Genomic DNA, 20797 nt, shown 5'->3' on the forward strand with positions numbered 1-20797 from the left:
TGGCCGGCAAAGAAAGTTTTCGCTGGGTTCAAACTTTCTTTCTTGAAGGGGGGGAGTGTTACGAATTCATGTGAATTACTATTCAGGTCTTTGCTTATCAATGTGTAGTCGATTAAAGGTTGTTGTGATTAAAGGGTCAGGAGCCCTTCTGGGAAAAAGGAGACCGGAAACGGAAGGAAAAAGACACGAGGTCCTGGAGAAGAGACGATCTTCTTCTTCTTCCTCGCCGAGCTCCGAGGCGAGGGTATCGATATCGAGCAGCGTCTGACGCGGCGTTGGGAAACCCATCTGGCGAAAGGAATTACCCCTTGACACATCAAGTTGCCGTGGGTTCGTGCACGGAACCCAGCGTCCTACACAGTTCGCCTCACCGTCTACAAGGACGCGTACGGGTCGCACCTTGGGCCTCGCGCGCTGGACAAGCCGCGCGTTGCTTTGCCCGCGTTGCTTGGCAAGGAGGTGCGCCCTGCAACCGTTGTTCCCGGTACGTGACGTGCACGTTTGGGAGCACGTCAGCCAGGGGTTCGTTCAACTGCCCGTGTGCGGAGAAGCCGACCATCATCTTGGTCAGGAGGGGCCCAGAGACATTGTGAGGGACAGAGACCAAAGGGGTCGTGAGTACCCAAGGGGTCGGGAGTGGGGAAAGGGGACACACATATATAAGATGGCCATCTTAATAATATTGGTGATTGATTGTTGATTGTTGATGGTTGATTGCTCGGGGAAAATATTATTGATTGTTCCGGATCCTTGGTGTGGGGTGTCTTATTGATTGGAATTCATATTGATTGCGTTACGAAAGCGCATAAATAATATATCTTTCTGGCGGAGTTCCTCTCACGGTCCGGGGGTCACCGAGACCAGGTAGTCACCGGGAGGACCACGTAACAGAATGATGAAAGTGACTGGTTGAGAAGAGTGATGGAAATGAATGTAGAAGGAAGTAGAGGACGGGGAAGACCGAGAAAGACTTGGCTAAAGATGGTGGAAGAAGAAATGCAGGCAAGGGGGTTAACAAGGAGAGATGCAGAAAATAGGGCAAAATGGAGAAGATTGTCATGGGGACCGCAAGGCTAACCCCCACTCTAGCAGGGAAAATGGCCTTAAAATGCATGTTGTTGTATCGTTTTTGGCCCCATCTCCCAATGGTGAAGAATCACTTAAAAATTCTACTAGCCTGATCCGGATCTTCACCAAAATTGAATCGATTCTTCCTCGTCACACACACAACCCTCTCCACCAAGTTTCGTCCAAATCAGTCCATAACTTTTTGAGATATCCTGCTATATTGTTACGGTCCGCGGATTAGATGTTATTTTTACCGAGCGGTGGTGTAACCGCGGCCGAACAGTTATTCCCCGACTAAAACCCGATTCACCCTGAACGTTGGCCGTATCGCGCCACAGCTACTCAATCTGGAAAACTCTAAAGCGACCGAATGCAAAGAGGAAGAAGACGTACAGAAGAGTAACGGGATTTATTACTATTTACACACACAAGCAAAAAGGAGCAGTCACGATTATGTACAGGGACATGAGACGCAGGTGACACAGTGAATTCCTTATACAAGCTTAATTACCTACCCAGGACAGAACAAACAAAGACGACTCACACGGGGAATTGCAGAGTGGATTGGCTGGAAGAAGGTGTGTGGCTGGAGGGGGAGGACGGCACGGAGCTGGCTGGAGCTTGGTCCCGCACGGGACGTCGGGCTGGACCTCGACGGCCGCTGATGCCACCGATCCTGTCGTGTGCGCGGGATCACGGGTCGGATCACGGTCGGAGCCGACGCGCTGGTGGGGGGTCTGGCGTGACGGGTTCTCTCCTCTCTCTTTCTTTGTCCAACCACTCTTTCTCCAACGCAACCACTCAACGCAACCACTGACCACCCCTGACGACCAACTCAGCTCTTGTCATGGACCTCTCTACGCGCTCTTGCTCTGACGACCCAGCTCTTTCCTTTGTACTCGTCTCTCCTCTGTAAAAGCTCATATTCTTGGGGAACGCCCCCGCGGCGGGTTATATAGGCCCCGCCCCTCAACCTTTGCGAACCTCCCCCAAACGCTCTTCCTCCGCCCTCTCAAACCAAACCCCTCGTGCTCGGTTGGTTGTTCGGGGCTGGCTCACTCCTCCCCTCTATGACGAGGTGGAAACACGCCTTTCTTCCCCAACCCTGCCTCGTGGCCAATGGTGGTTGAAGAAAACCGCCCAAAATGCAGTTGGCCATTGAAATGAAATGAAAGGGGACCTATTCTTATTTCACTTGGTGCAATGGAGTATTTAAATTAATGGGAGACACAGCCTTACCCTAAGACACATAATAAGATATAAGCTACTGAACAAGGGTTTTATCGGGTCCTGCAATGTGGTGTTTATGGAATAACTACCGAGACGCCCTTTTTATCTTTACACAACTCCGGAGGCAGGAGGCACAGAATAAACAATAATAATAATAAAGCACACAATAAAAAAAATACAGTCCTCATATCCGCAACAATATGTTGGTTTTAGCTTGATCACTCAATGGTGAAGAATCACTTTAAAATGAAGTATTTCTCATATCCGAATCCATATTCAGATCTTCTACTTTCCCTCCCATCTACTTTCTCAACAATCCTCTCCAAGAAGTTCTGTCGCTCAAGCTTTTGGGTCTCACTATCTGTCATGATCTTTCTTGGGAAAACCACATTTCCAAGCTGGCCTCCAAAGCCAGTCGCCGACTGGGCATCCTCCGTCGTGCGAAGTCCTTCCTCGGCACACCTGAGCTCCTCACCACATACAAGGCTTTCATCCGCAGCTCAATGGAATACTGTTCTCCCCTATGGGCCGGTGCTCCTGCCTCACACCGAGCTCGGCTTCACGCTGTTGAAACCAAAGCTTTCAGAATTATTGGAATCTCCCGCGATGAAGCTATCTCTGAGGGCCTTTCACTCACTCACCGCAGGCAGGTAGGTGGTTTTTCTGTCTTCTACCGACTCCTCTCCGGCCTTGCACCCCCAGCTCTCTCTGTGCTCTGTCCCCCAAATATTCCTACAGGTCGCACAAGATCTGCCAGCAACCCTCTGATGGTTAAACTGCCAAAATCTCGGCTCTCTGCTCACCTTCACTCTTTCATTCCTCTTTTCTCCCGCCTCTGGAACAAACTCCCTCACTCCCTTCAATCCCACTCCTCCCTCCAGGTCTTTAAAACAGCTGTTCACCACCATCTCTTATCTTCCCCCATCCAAAACCTTGATCTTTTCTACCCCCGCTAATTCACCCCAGATCCACCTTGTTTGAAATTCCAACTTCTTTCCTGGAAGTCCTGGCAGTGTCCATATGTTTTATACCTCTCCCACCGCCCCCTTCCCATGCCCCCCCGCCCCAAAGCCCTCGCCCTCTCTCAGATCTCTCGATGTCTCCATGTCTCTCGGTCCCTGCTCTCAAATGTTGTGTTTGTGTCCTTCCCCCTCTCTCCCCATCTTGTCTACCGCTCCCGATGTTATATGTTTTATGTGTCGGTTTGTCTTTCTGTGTGATTAATGTTCGCTCTTTCACGAGCCTCGATCTTGTATACAAAAAAAAAAGAAAAAAAAGAAAAAAAAAGACACCCAACTGGTCCACAAAGTTTCGTCCAAGTCCGTCCACAACTTTTTGAGATATCCTGCTATGTATCGTTTTTGGCCCGATCTCCCAATGGTGGAGAATCACTTAAAAATTATAGTAGCCGGATCCGAATCTTCACCAAAATCTAATCTTTTCGTCCTTGTCACATACACTACCTCTCTGCCAAATTTCGTCCAAATCCGGCCACAACTTTTTGAGACATCTTGTTCACAAACAAACAGACAGACAGACAGAGACAGGGGTGAAAACATAACCACCATCCACCTTTAGTGGTGGAGGTAATAACTACAACCTGGCATTTAAGGCAAGGCTGCAGACATACCTTGACTAGCAAATTGAGAAAAGATTGATGTGTGATAGAACTATGACTGGAAAAGTCAGCGATGTCAGTCAACTGTAATTCGCTGGTTCATGGAATCCCATAGCGTGAGAAAAAAGAAGCAACTAGTTGAGTAGGAAAATCCCGTTTTTATTAATCCCATGCCTTCTGTCATCTAAATATGTTCAAAAGCGAACTAAACAACTGGGCATCGCAAATGGCAAATTTTCACATGCGTATCTGTACAACAAGCCAGACGCCCAGGATAATAACAATAATGTAATGTTGCTGATTTAGCTCAAAAAGTTTGCTTTCATCATCAACAGAGCAATATGCTCACATATCGCTTCAACAAACAACCAGCGTGGATGGACATGATGCAACCAGGACCTTCTGATCCCTGTTCGAACGTGGACCGTCACCCCCGAAAATCACTCGATTCATTTACAGCACCGCGGACGTCAAGACTCCATGATACAACACTTCATCTGAGAGCATTCTACATACGAGCTTTTGAAGCAACGCGTCACATCCCCCCATCTACCTCCAGCAAAAGAGAAGAGCAGAAAAAGCCCCGCCATTGTTATTCTTCATGTGATGTATTCAATGAACATTTAAAACCTGCGGTTTATTAATTTATATCACAAAGTGAAAGTGAAACCATTTCATTATTAAACGTGGTGCCAAAGTTGCCGTTTCATTAGCGATCCTTCAGTTTATTGTGGAGAAAATATTCCTCAAATGCTAAAAGGAATCCATTTTCATCTGGATTAAAGGGAGAGACAGCGATGGCTCAATTGTAAACCACAAGTTGTTTGTTCTCTTCCCATTGTTTGCTCACAGTTCATCATCCCTCTATTACCCGCTCACCATTCCCTGCTGACACTTTCGACCAGTCTTCCTCTTCCTTGAATCGTCATATCGCTTTCCTCTTGCGCCATGAGGCATGCGTGGTGTGACAATGCACGTTTAACCCTTATCACAGAGCCTGTGAATAGTAAACAATTTACAAGTGAGAATAAAATAAAATCTCAAATACTGCAATAAAATATCTATGGATCTTGCATGGAATTCCAAGCAACGCCAATATGGAGAGACTGAAAAGGTAGTATGCGAGGAGGACAGGGAAGAAGGAAACGGGGAAAAATGAGGGGGAATAACAAATGGCGAGGGTTGAAGAGGGAAAAATAAAGAGACAGATGATGGAGAAGAGTAAGATAACGTGAACAGGGAAATGACACAAACGGATGTGGTTTCTTCAGAGCTTGTGAGATTGGATCGTATCAAGGCATTTCCTCAGGATGGTTTCAATGTCCTCCAGGGAGCGGGAATAGCTGTTTCGAACGTTCTCCCAAACTACTTTCTGATTGGCTCGTTCTTCCTACAGCAAAACGTCATGCCAAAATCATCACAGACAGTTAACTAAGAATAAAAAAAGTAATGAGACTTTTATCGCAATCGTTCCTTTTGTTCTCTGTCTCCTAAAAACCACTTACCTCTTGATGCTGATCCAGAAGGGGAGATGGAGCATAATGGACGTTCCTCAGATCCAAGACATGTTCTCCGACTATGCCGAGCAACTTGTTCACCGCTGCCTCAAATGCCACCACAAACTCCTGGTAGCCTGTTAGTGCAGGCACCTGAGGAACATTACCTGGTATCTTACGAGCATCATTTCCCATAAGGTGTACCATTTTTATTGGAAATAGCATTGACATCATTTCTGCCTTTGTGTAATTAAATAAGGTTTGTCAGGAGGAATGCCACAAGAAATGTACTCAATGATGTTTGAACGTATGCACATGCACAAACACATGTGCACGCATACTAGTACAAACATGTGCGCACAGACATGCATGTATATGCATGCACAGGTACACTTTTTACGGGATTATCTAAACAGTTTTTGTTCGTTGCTGATGTTAATTCGTTGACGTCCTCGTTAAGTCCTTCGGTGCGTGCTTTTTTGCTGGATTCCTGTCTCCTTGTTCGGCCATGTGCTATTGTGAGCCTCGTTCGGGGTTTTTGCCCCTTTGCTCTCCTTCCTCTTTTCCTGTTCGCTCATTGACTCTTCCCCTCTATTGCCTCGCTCTTCCATGAGTCTCACTTTCAGAATTTTTTTTTTTTAAAAGGATATGGGATTTAAACCTGAGATAGCAGCATTGCGGGCAAGGTGTTACTGATGGTAACAATAAATGGGCCGACAATTTTCACTGCAATGCAAGGGCAATGGGCACAGTCCTCGAGAAAATGTGGAGAGATGAGCTTACCGACTGAGGGACCTGAGGGTCTTTCCGTTTCTTTCTTCGGCGTTGGAGCAGCGAGCGTTGTGGGCGCAACATTGTAACCGCCAGACCCATCACCACCACCACCACCAAGCACGTTGTCTAGAGAGGGTAGCGTAAAGAGTTGTATGAGTAGCAGAACGCAGGAGAAGAAAGGATGTCGAGTGGTTTGAAGGAAAGGAAGTCGGGTTGCAGGAGTAAAAAAGACTTGAGTGAGTAGAAGGCGAACAAAAGGTATATCATAAGGAAGAAGCAAGAAGTAAGAAAGGATGAATGATTCAAACAGGAATTTCAGCCAGGAGAATATTTTGCATCAAGAACAAAAACTAAAGAAGTGAAGGGAATTTTCAAAACATGGACGTATGATTAACTCGGACTCGGATAACTCGGACATCTAGCTTTGGAAACAAGTGAGTCGTAAATAAATATATAAAGAGTACAAAGCTCCAAGAATACTTGAAGATTCACTTATTTATTGCCTGTCACCTCAGCAGCAAAAGCAAGTCGGTGCAGAAGACCAGGCTGAGGTCGCAAGTCATGAGGACCAAGAGATTCATCGATAAGGGAACCACGACAAGCCAGACACGTGTCTGTAAGAGATTTAAATATGAAGTGAAGAAGTGATAGTGAGATGACAGTGAGCAGGTGAAATTGAAGACTATTCGAAACGCTTTGCCATGTGGATGAATAGCTGAAGATTAACTTGAAAAAGAATGAGGTGCTGTTTCCGCAAGTGACAATCATGGTTATGTCTTCCAACAAAACAGAATTGACCAACACACCTTCTAAAGAAACTATAATGTCAAAAGAGACTTTTCATCAATAAGGAGAAAAACAAGATTGAAACATTCACATCATCTCATTGGTGCTACAGCACAAATCCTTAAAAAGCTTTCAAAACATAAATACAGTTCAGTAATGGACATCAAATATATCATTGCCCACCAGTCTTCAGAAGGATTTTCCATATTAAGTCAGAATGACCTGGATAATTTAAGAAATATTATATTCGAGCAAATTAAGATAATGTCATGAAAGATTTTGTCATGCTAACCTGAACGAGAGATTAAGTTTCTAAAAATTTATATTAAACTCGAGCAAAGTCGATGGCGCACCATCGCAGACCCCCACGCTTATCAGCAAAAGGAAAGTTGAAAGATGGCAAAAAGTTCCACCAGGAATGATCAAATATTGAGGTAAAACAATCTTCTGCTTTGACCCCTGTGACCTGAAGGCCCCATCCCATGGGGCATGAACTGGGAATCAAACCAGAAAATCGTTACATATTTCATGCATCCCTCAATGTTGATTGAATATACAAAGTTAAAATAAGAAATGCTTAAAAATGTGCCCGCAATTGCATTTTTGGTATTTGACCTTTCGATCCCACCCCAAGGCCCCAGGGGGCGGCGGCAAAAATGATACTGCTCTTGCACCTTCGTGCGACGTGGTGATCATAACTACGAGGTTTGGTGAATTTCTGCACAACCGTTTAGAAGGGGATAGCGTGATGAACAGACAGACAAATAGACCTGATTACAATATCCGCCCGTTTTTTTAAGCGTGGGAATAAATATTGAGATTTATAGTTGAAACTTTATCTTGAAAGATTCATTCGTTTTGAAAAGGTCATTTGGTCAAATAGCTCTTAAAAATACACGAAAAGACAATTAAAAGGCAAGGCTTAAGCATCAAGTGGGGTGCTTAAAAAGTCATTGGCATGAGGAATAAGCGACCACCTCTCATTTCTGACCACCTGCTAAATATGCATGAACGTATTTTCCTTTGATAGCCACCTGAAAGTGACCACCTGTTAAAGCCCAACAGCCATAAAATCTGTCTATGTTACCACCAGCGGCTTCATTACTCCAGTTTGAGAAAACCACTCTCTTGGGAGCAAGACCAGTTGATGCTTGACAACTATGATCAAAGCCACCTCTGCTTGGCATGTTAAATCATTTTGTTTTGAAGTGAGAATGAAAGACATTGCCTAATATCACGACTTTTGTTGCACAATTAGATTATGTTTTGGTCTCTGAAAACCTGACTGATGGCATCACGTCGCCAATTGAGCAAAGAAAATGTGCTTATTCACTTTGGCAATTCGGGTGAAATACCGGTAAATCGTGGATATTTAAATAAATACACAATGCCAGTGTTGAAAGACAACTGAATTCATGCGATTATCCAGAGCTTTTTGTTGATATAATTTTTTTGAAACCAAGTTGTTTTAGTACATACAGGACTCCATGGATGTTGCCGAATCGGCGGATATGAATCGGAGCGTACAGGAAATTAATTAATATAGTTTCATTACCTGGTGTGAGCTGATAGGTGCACAGCAGACTTCACCGTGACACAGTGCCAACATGCCAGAAGCAAGTTTAATTCAAAATTGCGCATTATGCTGTCAATTTAGGTTTTCAAAATGGAGAAGAAAAGTTTTCCAAACGGAGACACGTATTGAGAAGAAAAAGAAATCACTACAACAGCACTCGGAAGAGCACATACAGTAAGTGTCGGGGATTTCATACATTTGGCTCTGTTACTAGGCAGCCCTTGAGCATTCTGGGAACTGAACAGAGCTGGGCAGCACCGACCCCTCGACTTCTAATAACATAGCCTGTTGTTGAAATTTTCAGGCTCCGACCTTGGTCAAAGCTGTGTGGACAAGAAGATAGCTTTTCCCTTACAAAACAGCCCCACAATTGTTATGCCTTTCCTCTTATCTTTAAAGTCTCCTTTAAAGGAGACTCCTTTAAATGTTCTGTACAGTATATAAACCCTGGCCTGCTGTGTCCTAATTGAGAAGCTGGCAGCTTTCCCATATACATGTACCCCAACCTTTAATAAATTCTCCTGTAACTGTCTGAGTTTGATCAAATGATCATTCCTGGGGGGGTGCTGGAAGGTAAATCCTCTACATAAGTACCCCTGCCAGGCTGAACAGTTTATGTTTTGTATCCCACTGATAGGTCGGGTCTGGATCGAGACCTGAACCAAAATATAATCGGTTTGTTCTCGTCACCAAACCAACTCATCCACCTAGTTTTGTCATAACCCGTCCACAACTTTTTGAGATATCATGCTATATATAGTTTTTGGCCCCATCTCTCAATGATGAAGAATCACTAAAATATTTTTAAATATCCGGATCCGGATCTTCACCAACATCTTCAACAAGCAAACAAACAAGACAGGACAGACACAAACAGACAGACAAATAGGGTTGAAGACACAACCTTCGTCTACCTTCGGTGGTGGTGGTAAATATTTGTTTGAAAATAAAACATTGTGTTGCCACCTGATATTGATTAATAAAATGTGTTATAAAACTGAAATTGACCCCAGAGTTGTTACTAGAGCACGTTTTGAACACCACAATTAACTCCACAATGATATCGTTTCCTATTTCAGGCCAATATATGGTCTCAACAGAGGAACAAAGTACTTCATAACTTCAGTCAAAGTACTTCAGTAACAAAGTACTTCCCCCAACCCGAGCCATGATCTTTATTACCCCCCATTAACCCTTACTAACCCAACTCTCGTACTTGCTGATTTTTAAGTGTTTTCACCTCTTCACTCTTTCTCTCTTCCTTTCGTGTTTAGCCATTCCCTTGCTGTTTGTGCCCAATTATTGCTTCACTACCCTGTCAATTCAACCTTGCTCTTCCATGAGCCTTGCTCTTGCAGAGAAAATTTTTTTTTTTTAAATGATTGCTGTTTCACCATCGAGTCAAATTTACTTTTCGTTTCCAGAGGTCAAACCTTGACCAACATAAGACTTACCTTCAAAATGATCTCGCAGTGCATTGAAATGACCGCAGATTTTGTTCTGAATAGTACTTGATTCGTCTGAAATAGCAGGAAAATAAAGACAACTCAAGACTTTTATGTAATAACTGGGGGGAATCAGTGGATGAAGGGAGTGGGTGGGTGATAAGAGCACGAGGAATGGGATTATTGAATATAAAGTTGAGTAAAGTGAAAGCTGTAGCAGGTGTGTTACACTTAAGATGAGATATTTATTACCATGTGTTATTCCACAGTTATGCAGTGTGAGGAGTGCATGTGTGAGGTTAAAAGCTTCCAGGTGACATCTCCATGTTCCACTGCATATGAAGTCTCGCAGTGGAGGATTGGCAGGTAAAAACACAGGTTGCTAAAAGAGGAAGCCAACAAGTGGGGAGACAAGGGAGAGCCATGAGGAATGTATACAGTAAACGAGTCATCATTAACAAGGTATACCTTCGGACAGAAGGTAAATATCTCATGAAATAGAACTCTTAACATGTTTATTCTCACTTGGGATATAATAATCAGATCTTTACAACATTTCTTGGCCAAAAATTAGAGAATAGCTTTAAATATAGTGGATTAAACTACCTTTTTACAATAAATGTGTTGAAGCTCATAGAAGTGCACACAAGATGGGGGTGAAAAAAAAATAGGAACAAGAGGAGTTGCAGGTGAAAGGTGGGGGTATGATCTCAGCGGGTGTAGTAAAGCTGAGAGGTGGAAATGGGAAAGACATGAAGGGCACAGATTTTGAGGGAAGAGATACAGAAAACAGACTCAGGAAGACTCTTGCACAAGAAGAAGAGGGAGCTGAATGAATAGCATTGACTTAAGTTTCAATTTCAGGAGACTAACATGGATAGGGTTTCTGGTAGAATGCATGTGACTTGGAGGGGCTGAAAGGAGGGCAGGACCAGAATAGAGCTGGCAAAAAACTTCAAGGTCATCAATCTGCCTGCAGTGAGCAAGAAGCAGACCCTGAGACTCGGCCTCCTTTCATATCTGATGTATCCATTGTTACATGAAATCCCAAAGATTCCATATGGGATTGAGGTGGTCACTTTAACCTTCTGGTTGGAGCCAATTCTACAATTATTTTGAATGTAATATGTAAATAGACCCCTATGCAGCATCTTGTAATGGAAAAATAATGCCTGAGGATGCTACGTGGCATTTTTGTGAAAGGCAAGGATGGGGGGAGGGAGGGAGGTTGGGAGGAGGGCGGACAAACTGAATATCAGTCAGGCACAAAAATCAGTCATCAACAGCATCCCATTAATGAAGATGAATGAGTTGATACTGCTTCTGGTGTATCATGTAACTCTATGACAGTAACCAACAAAGACTTGAAAGCTACTCATTAAAAGCCTTCACAATTACCTCACTTTCACCACGACCCCCCTCTGCCTCGCACCTCTCACCTTGACCACTTTCTCTCTTGCCTTCTCTTCTGGCTCATTCTCCTCCAGCAGCCTGTAAATGGCTATCAGTTCTCTCAACAGAGAGGACAGTGCTGATAGGTTGATGCCGGCTTCTTCAACTCCACCACCATTAACAACCATGGACGCTGGTATCCCATCAGTTGTTGCAGCGTTCCCGCCGGCTGATTCTGGCACCTCCACTGCCGTGGTGGAACCACTTCCTTTTGCAAGACCTGCTGTTGCTATGGTTACCCCACGAAGGGTAAGCGCACGAATCCGCAGCCAAAGTCGAGATGTTTCAATAGAGCGTGAAAGATCTGATGGATGGGGCAGCCTGGGGTTGGAGTATGTAGAAGGGGGGTGGAGGGGGGGGGGGGTCATCTAGAGCCAGAGCAACATAGCAGCATAACCATAAGGATTTTTAAGATGCATATCAATGTGGAAATTAAAAGGCAGAAAGGCAACCACAAATATATACAGATTTTTTTTTAACCTGAAAAATTCAACAAAGTCAATAAACTATTCACGTCGTTCAAAAGACAGGGACAGAACTCACTGTTCATTCGGTTCAAAAGTCTGAGATATATCGAAATCACGGTTGTCACGGAGATGATCCCACGGGATTGTGTCTCCCTCCATTGCCATGGCAATGCTTTCCTGTAGGGATTGGTTCCTGTGAGGTTAAACAAAGAAAAAGTTGTTAATGGTTCCATTGACAGCAGAGTCTTCCAGATTGGTGCTCCACAAGGTTCTCATCCATGTGCAACATTATAACTTGTGAACCATTTATATCTCATCTTTCCTCTATTTCCTTTCATCTTCCAATACTAGGACATATTCCTTTCTTTCGCCCAACTATCATCACTGCAGACTGCCTCTCGAGCATTCCTCGTGCCATTATCTGCCTTTGGTCGGGAGGTTTGGGGAGGTCTGCCTTTGCTTAGCTATTATTGTCGATCTGTGCTGCGCTTCATCAAGTCTTTATTGATCCACCTCTCCTGACCGAAAATTCGAGTTTCCCATTTTTTTCCTGGATGTGTCAACTTGCTGTTCTCTTGACTTGCTGAGTACTTGAAGGGTCTGTTTCTAAGCAGTCTCACTTAATGATGGCTGTGCTTCAACCTTGTCACAAACTTGTGCAATACTTCACTGCTCACATAACCCTAAAATTGTTTTTGCATTCTGCTCATGAAAACCGGTCCACCTTATCAAGTCGTTTCATTCGCTCCCAGTTTTCATTCCATAATTCCAAATTTCTTAAGGTAACACTTCAAGCAGCTCCCAGTTTGGCAGTTTATATGCTTAGCTTAAGTGTCTTACTACACTCTGTCCTGACAAATATGTATCTCTTGCTTCCTTGTACATTTTATGTTTTGCAATTTTTGCCATGCGTCCCTTCCCTTTTAAAATAAGATTTCTCATCCCTCTGCTCTTCTTCTTCATTTGATTTAACAATGACACCTTCTCTGTGCAACTTGCACAAATGTCACCATGGTTAGAAAGTTGCATTCCTGTTCAACTCGGGGAGGATGAGATGAGGAGGACCAACTTATGTCCACTCATCCAAACTCTCTCTCTTCCTCATATGTGGCGATTTAAATTTTCATCATACCAGTTGGCTGGGAGTGGGTACCTCTCTCACCAGCCACGGCACCTCAGCAAAGGACTTCTGCGACTCACTAGGACTGACACAATCTGTCAATTTCCCGACCCAGATCTCAGTCAACGCAGCTTCTTCTCTTCTAGACTTGTTTATGACAAACTTCCCTGCAAATGTTTGCGGCTCTTCTTCTGATCATCTGCTTGTTAAAGTGGACATCTCTCTGACCATTCTTAGAGAGCCTCCTCAGCGCCGACAAGTCTGGCATTTCACTCAGGCTGACTGGCACTGTCTTCATGCAGCCATCGATCACCTGGACTGGTCTCCCATCTCTACTGCCTCTGACATCAATTCTTCCTGGGAATTCTTCCAAAGTAAACTGCTCTCTCTCATGCACAGATTTATCCCATCTCGTCTTCAGTTGTCATACCCATCCTCCCGTCCATGGTACACTGAATCTTGCGGTGAGGCAGTTGCCATGAAACAACTTGCCTTCGCCTCACGGAAGGCTAATCCAACTGAAGGCAATCTCAGTTCCTTTCACAAAGCTCAGAACAGGTGCGTGTCTACCCTCAGGAGAGCCAGGAAACAATATCTCTCTACTCTCAAGGCTGAACTCTCAAACCTGTCTCCCTCCTCCCAATCCTGGTGGCATCTGGTCAAGTCTGTTTCTGGTGCTTGTTCTTCCTACATCCAATTTTTTACCTCAAATGGCTCCACAGCTGACATTGCCTGTGAAAAGGCTGAATGCCTCAACTCTGTGCTTACTTTGGAATTTTGTTTCCCAAACCCGTATCGCACTGTGCCCACCTTACCCAGTCGTACCCAGCTGCTCCTGGACTACGTGTCCTTCTCTCCCAATTAGGTGGAGAAGTGGCTGTCAAACCTTGACTCCGATTCTTTAAGCGGACCAGCCGGCATCAGCCCACATATCCTAAAATCCTGCTCTGCCTCTCTTTCACACCCTCTCTCTGTTATATTCACTCTCTCCTTTGCTCAAGGTCATCTGCCATCTGCTTGGAAATCAGCAAACATTAGCGCTTTACACAAAAAGGTGCAAAAACAGATCCTTTCAACTTCAGTCCAATCAGCCTGCTCCCTATCATCAGCAAGGTCATGGCATCCATCATCACTTCTGATCATAAATCTTTCCTGATCTCAGATCATCAATTTGGATTCAGACCAGGCCACTCTACCCTGGACATGCTGCTTCTGCTTTCTTAACAATGGATGGAGGTCCTCAATGTCAGACAGGAGATCGGAGCAGTCTCCCTTGACATCTCATGCCTTTGACACGGTCTGGCACCCCACACTGCTCACCAAACTATCCTCTTATAGTATCCATATAAATCTCCTCATGGCTCGCTGACTTCCTCTCCTGTCGTAGTCAACGTGTGGCTCTCAATAGAATTCTCTCATCTCCTCTTCCTTTCCTGACTGGAGTTCCTCAAGGCAGTGTTCTGGGCCCTGTGCTTTTTCTGGTCTTCATCTATGATCTCTCAAACTCTGGAAAATCCTCGATCTTTTTGCTGATGACTCCACTCTTTGCCGTTCACCCTCTCATCCCTCAAATAGCCAGGCAGCAGCCTCTTCACTCTCTGCAGACCTGGATAAAATTACAAGCTGGTCAAACGCATGGAACATGTCTTTCAATCCTGACAAATCTCACACTCTCACTATGTCACTCCAAAAGGACTGTCTGGAAAACCCTCCCATCTACTTTCTCAACAATCCTCTCAAGGAAGTTCTATCACTCAAGATTTTGGGTTTTACGATCTGTCATGATATTTCCTGGGAAAGCCACATTTCCAAGCTGGCCTCCAAAGCCAGCTGCCGACTGGGCATCCTACGTCGTGCGAAGTCCTTCCTTGGCACAACTGAGCTCCGAACCATTTACGAAGCTTTCATCGGCAGCTTGGAGTACTGCTCTCCCCTCTGTGCTGGTGCTCCTGCCTCACACCTAGCTCAGATTCACGCTGTAGAAACCAAGGCTTTTAGAATCAATGGAATCTCCAGCGATTAAGGTGATTCTGAGCGTCTTGCTCTCTCTCACTACAGGCAGGGTGGTGGTCGTTCTGTCTTGTAGCGACACCTCTCTGGTCTTGCACCCTCTGCTCTGTCTGTGCTCTGTTCCCCCAATATTGCTGCAAGACACACAAAGTATGCCAGCAACCCTCTTCTGGTGAAACTTCCAAAATCAAGACTCTCTGCTCACCTTCACTCTTTCATTGGTCTTTTTCTCACCTGTGGAACAATCTCCCACACTCTATTCAATCCCACTCTTCCCTCCAGGTCTTTAAAACAGCTGTTCATCACCATCTCTTATCTGCCTTCATCCAAAACCATTATCTTTTCTCCCCCCGTTAATCCACCTTAAACCCATCTCCTTCAAATTCACTGTTTGCTTTCCTGAAAGTCCCTGTGGTGTTCATCTTGTTTATCCTGTGTATCCCACCCCAGCCCTCTCTCCTCCACAGATCTCCTGATATTCCTGTTCCTACTATTGTTGGGCTTGCCTCTCTCTCGCCCCCTCGTCTCCTGCTTTCTTTGTTACATGTTCTATGTATTAGCCCCTATACAAGACTCGACTTGATATAAATAAATAAAAAATGAATAAAGTATCCATGTCCTTTTGTCGTTCATCTATTATGTAAATATAGACATCCATCGGAATTTAAAAAGGGGGACACAAAAAGGAACGTTATTGCTAACCACTCGTGAAAAGTTGTGATGATCCCTCATCAACAATAAGCGAAACCATTCTCATGACATCTTATCCCCAAATCACCCTTGTGGTGTTATTCCCACGAGGGTGACAAGGAGGGCCAGTTCGGTGCGAGCCAATGCGAGATCCAGCGAAGCAGAAAGGCGCTCACGGAATGACACCACTTCAGGAACTTGAGCAAATGAGCCAAATTTGAACGCCTGGATAATGTACTCTGCCGTCTGTGAAACAAAAGGCAGTGGAGAAAGGCAAGAGGGTAAATTTGAGCATGATGAGAAAGAAATTAAAAAGGGTATGTGAAGGCAAGGACACAGGAGAAAATCGAGGAAGACCGAAAGAGCTCCACAACTTTACATACTTATCCACAACTATCGCCCAAGAGAGACGTTTGCAATGATTGTCAGGAAGATAAATGTGAGGAAGGGCGACTGAGAGAGAGAAACTCGCCTCCTTATGCTGTGCCCGGTGAAACTTCAGAAGAGGCGAGTACACCAGCCCGGCAGTGAAAAACTGCCCAGAAGCTGGCACCTGAGACATCACCAGATAACTGACAGAGAGTGTTGAACACACACAGACAAGCATGCTCAAGTTAACTTAACTTGACAAAGTTAACTTTCATGGTAAAATACTGGTTGGCTGAGAAAAAAAACAACCAAAAACCAAGTGAAGGTTTTAATTAAGCTTCATAATCCGACTATCACCAACGCTTTGTAATAATATTGTTAGTAAGTTAAAATGCAAGGCTCAACGTTAACAGTTGCCCGATGAAACTAATGACTTGGTTGCCTAGTAGGGCAACCTCATTACCGTGCCTTGAACATTCATATTGACAATGTTGAATATGGGTGTACAAAACGATCCATGCACAAAACAATGTTTTGATGTACAAAACGACCTCCCGGATCAATAAAAAAGTTAACAGTCTTGTAATGTGGTTGTTACACGTGATCTTTTGTGTGAGCACATGCTAAGGTGCAAAGGTAATCTGAAAGGCAGTGTGTGTGTATTAATTGCGTATACCTGTTGGTCGAATTCCCAGATCCGAGCAAGTGTGAAATCTATAATAAAAGGCGTGTGTTGATATGTGTGTGTGTGTGTGTGTGTGTGTGTGTGTGTGTGTGTGTGTGTGTGTGTGTGTGTGTGTGTGTGTGTGTGTGTGTGCGCGCACAAAATGTAAACTGGTGGCGTTTACTTCCACAAAACGTAAGCAAGGTGGAGGTGTGCGCTCTACCGAATGCCGTTCTAGTTTAGGAAGTGTCGGTTTATGACGTCTATAAGCTTGATTTTCTATGCACTCTTGAATCGCTTTGAATGAATACGTTTAAAACTGGGGGTTGCACTCGGAATGTACTGCGTGGGTATTAGGAGGTAAAAATAAATTCATAGTCCTAACGGTTAGGTGAGGACATTAATTCTCTCCACATAAATGTGCATCGTATTACCTGGTGAGTAATTACCTGGTGACCTACCTGGTGAGTGCTGGTAGAACAAGTCATAACAAGAAAGAGCTATCAGAGATTGCAAACCATTGCCAGGATGTATTTTCAGTGGTTTTTAAGGCTTTTGTGTTAAAACAAATATGGCGGCCGAACCACGTGACCGACGACGTCATCATTTTTTTTTTCTCCACTAATTTATTCCTAGATTATGCCCAATAAATTTCATCTTGATCGGATGAAGTTTTGTACTTGTCAAATTATGATGTCATAATGGAGGCACCTATGACATCATCATTAACAGATGTCATTCCACATGGAGAGTTCTTTATAATGAGCCATGTTTCAATTTTTTATATTCAGCGCTTTCAGAGATATAGAGGTGCAAATGTTTTCTGTTTTTCCAAGATGGCGGCCGAACCACGTGACCGATGGCGTCATTATTTTTTTCCCTCCACCAGTTTATGCCTACATGATGCTCAATAAATTTTATCTTGATAGAATGAAGTTTTGTACTTGTCGAATTATGACTTTATAATGGAGGCACCTATGAGATCATCATTAACATATTTTATTCCCCATGGAGAGCTCCATACAATGAGCCATGTCTCAATTTTTTCTATTTGGCGCTTTCGGAGATATAGAGGTGCAAAGTTTTTCAGCTTTTCCAACATGGCGGCCGAACCACGTGACCTATGACATCATAATTATCATTAAAAAATATTCGGTGGAGTTGCACCTATGGTGAAAATTTCCTGTCAATCAGACCAAGGGTTGCAAAGAAAATCATATTTATTCTGTGCGGACAAACAGACAGACAAACAAATGCACTCAAATGCAATACCCTCTCCTCAGGCGAGGGTAATTAGAAAGCATCTGAAAATGCAAAGCCCGTCCGCGTCCGTTTGTATTCAGACGTGTTCGTCTTCTTCCGTATGCTCAAAATAACAAAAGCAGTTCAAAAAAAAAATAGAAAATGAAATTTGATTTCATGCAGCCTTGGCATTTGAGCTTTAGATCTAAAAAAAATAATGAGCTTCTAGCTTTTAATTGGTGAACCAATTCAGTGACCCAACATGCAAATTCTTAAATTTCAAGTCAATTGGATGAAAATTGACAACTTCATGCAACGTTGACCTTTTGATCTAAAAAAACTAAACAATCGACTCCTACGTTTTCATTAGTGAACCAATTCAGTGACCCAATATGCAAATTCTTAAAATTTCAGGTCAATCATGTGAAAATTGGCGATTTTATGTGATGCTGACCTTTGACCTTTTGACCAAATCATTAATTTGCCTTCTTCATATTCTCATATTAAAGCATTGTTGAAATTTTGATGACAAAACTCAAATGGTAAATTTAAATTTCAGGCCAATTGTATGAAAATTGATAATTTAAGGTGACACTGACCTTTAATGTTTTGACATTTTGACAAAATTATTAATTTGTCTTCTCCATATTATCATAATAAAGCTTTGGTGAAAATTTGATGACAATAGTAAAATTACAATAGTAAAATAATTACAATAGTAAAATTACATTATAATTATTAGTTAATTATTAAATAATTACAATAGTAAAAATGTTTACAATAGTAAAAAGTTACAACATGGACACACACCCAGACACACGCACAGACAAACACACAGACACACGCACACACGCACACACGCACAAACACACGCACAGACACATGCACAGATACACGCACATGCACGTACACACATACATACACACAGACACACAGAAGTGATTGCAAAACCCCATCTCCTGCTGTGCATGGGGATGGGCTAATAAAATTGTAAGCCAATCATAGAAGTGGGAAAATTATCAGGAAGTCATGAGACTTACTTATGCAGGGATAACCCGGACACTCAGTAGGTTTAATCCAACACAAATCCTCAAAAAAAAAATCAATCAAGATACAAACTTTGAAACCCATAAAGTACCGACCAGTCAGTCGTCCGTGGAGAATTTCACATTCAATACCATTCATGAAGCTTTTGGACAACATCGGTAAAATACATAATTGACCAACCCAAAAGAGTCGTTCTGTCATTCTTTTGTTTTGTCATTCTTCTTCTTTTTTTCTGAGAGAGCCAAACTAAAAAATAGTTAACGCTCAGGAATTGTTCACAAATCTACTACATTTTATAGTGGGAAGGTCCATGACTAGTCAAATTTTTGACAACTTGAAAGGGGATTCCACGAAAAGTAAACAAAACTATCTCTATGCATAGGAAAAAAAAAAAAAAAAAACACCTTTAGAGGCCATTTTACCCCGCAAAGCGGGGGTTGGCCTTTTTCGGGGACCGTGGTTGTTGTTGTTTTTTGGGTCCCCTTTTTGAAGCAATGTTTTACGGCCGGATGCCCTTCCTGCCGCCAACCCTTTTTGTCGCCTTTTACGACAAGCAGGGAATTACCAGTGAACTGCTACTCAATTAGCCGACCTCGGAAGGATGACAGGCTGAGTCAACCCCCCTGGCGTTAATTCAGCGATCAACCGGGATTCGAACCCAGGATCCTAGGATCCTAAGCTGGCACCCTAGCCGCTAGCCCAACACCAGGGTCTATGCATAGTAATAGAAAGGAAAACGAGAGTGAGTGGGACACAATGCAGGACCATTCTTCAAGGTGTGAGGTTTCTTCTTCTTTTTATATAGAATATTTTGGCATATAAACAAAAAGAGAAAACAATTTTCTGTTTTTCAATTTTTATATGGAGAAAACAATTTTCTAAAAAGTCTGTTTTCATTTGTTGGTGTTCATCACACATTTGTTCTGTCTACCTTGGATTCTTACGACAAGCCCGGGGACTATCGACTGTACATATTACATATAATAAACACTGATTTTATTTACTGCACTATGTGCACTGTATTGCTGAACCCACTAATTATTGCTGCCCATTATATAATAGCAACACCAATTAGTGCAAGTGTTTTCACACATAATCGACAAGCTATTTTGTCGTGCAATCAAAATAAAACTCTTTACGTACCTTTACTGAACAGTTTACGTTTTCTTACCTGCCAACTCTCACACATTTGGCATTACACTTATGCCTTTTCAACTCAGGTCATTCTCTCATGCCCAACGACTGAAATCCAATGTTTAAAATTTTTTTTAGAAACGATATTTATTTTTTAACAAAGTCATTAGGATGGGTCCCTGGTCAAAACAACTGAGTTTCCAGCGAATGAAAAATGCTGTCACTTTCAAGGTTGTTTGTGGAGCCAGTGAATCTGCTGAACAAGACAACAACCGCACTCTGACATTACAAGAAGTGTAACTTGGTGTTCCGAAGGATATCCAAGAAGACCTGACCACTTGCTCCCCACACTTTATGCAGGAATTTGTGATTTGTTCAATGAATCTGTGAAAACATCCCTACTCTTCACAAAATATACCGTGGGTCCTTCAACGTAGACGGATCTGCAACATCCATCCGATCGATGATGAGAACGCATTGATACCTCACCCTGCCTGCAAAACTCCAGGATGGCAGTTTATACCTCGATGGGGATTCAAACCCAGGCTGGACAGCTCAGAAGTGACTGTGTACAGATCTCGGTCTAGGCTATGCAGCCATCCATTTATG

The 20797-nt window shown here is 43.3% G+C and overlaps 1 protein-coding gene across 3 annotated transcripts in view; it reads right to left on the reverse strand.

Moving 5' to 3' along the window:
• Positions 1-4059: 4059 nt before the first annotated feature.
• NAA25 (N-alpha-acetyltransferase 25, NatB auxiliary subunit) overlaps positions 4060-20797 on the reverse strand; it is a 73296-nt gene continuing 56558 nt past the window's right edge. For all 3 annotated transcript variants that reach the window (XM_068113450.2, XM_068113452.2, XM_068113451.2), the window contains exons 15-24: positions 16205-16304; positions 15821-15978; positions 11989-12105; positions 11433-11766; positions 10246-10375; positions 10003-10068; positions 6697-6800; positions 6196-6312; positions 5422-5565; positions 4060-5306 (exon numbers count right to left, since the gene is read on the reverse strand). In XM_068113450.2, coding sequence (XP_067969551.2) covers positions 5184-5306; positions 5422-5565; positions 6196-6312; positions 6697-6800; positions 10003-10068; positions 10246-10375; positions 11433-11766; positions 11989-12105; positions 15821-15978; positions 16205-16304 — 1393 coding nt within the window. In that variant the 3' untranslated portion in view covers positions 4060-5183. The remainder of the gene's footprint in view (positions 5307-5421; positions 5566-6195; positions 6313-6696; positions 6801-10002; positions 10069-10245; positions 10376-11432; positions 11767-11988; positions 12106-15820; positions 15979-16204; positions 16305-20797) is intronic.

The sequence above is a fragment of the Myxine glutinosa genome, chromosome 4, assembly GCF_964187855.1.
Source record: "Myxine glutinosa chromosome 4, kmMyxGlut1.1, whole genome shotgun sequence".
Classification (NCBI taxonomy): domain Eukaryota; kingdom Metazoa; phylum Chordata; class Myxini; order Myxiniformes; family Myxinidae; genus Myxine; species Myxine glutinosa.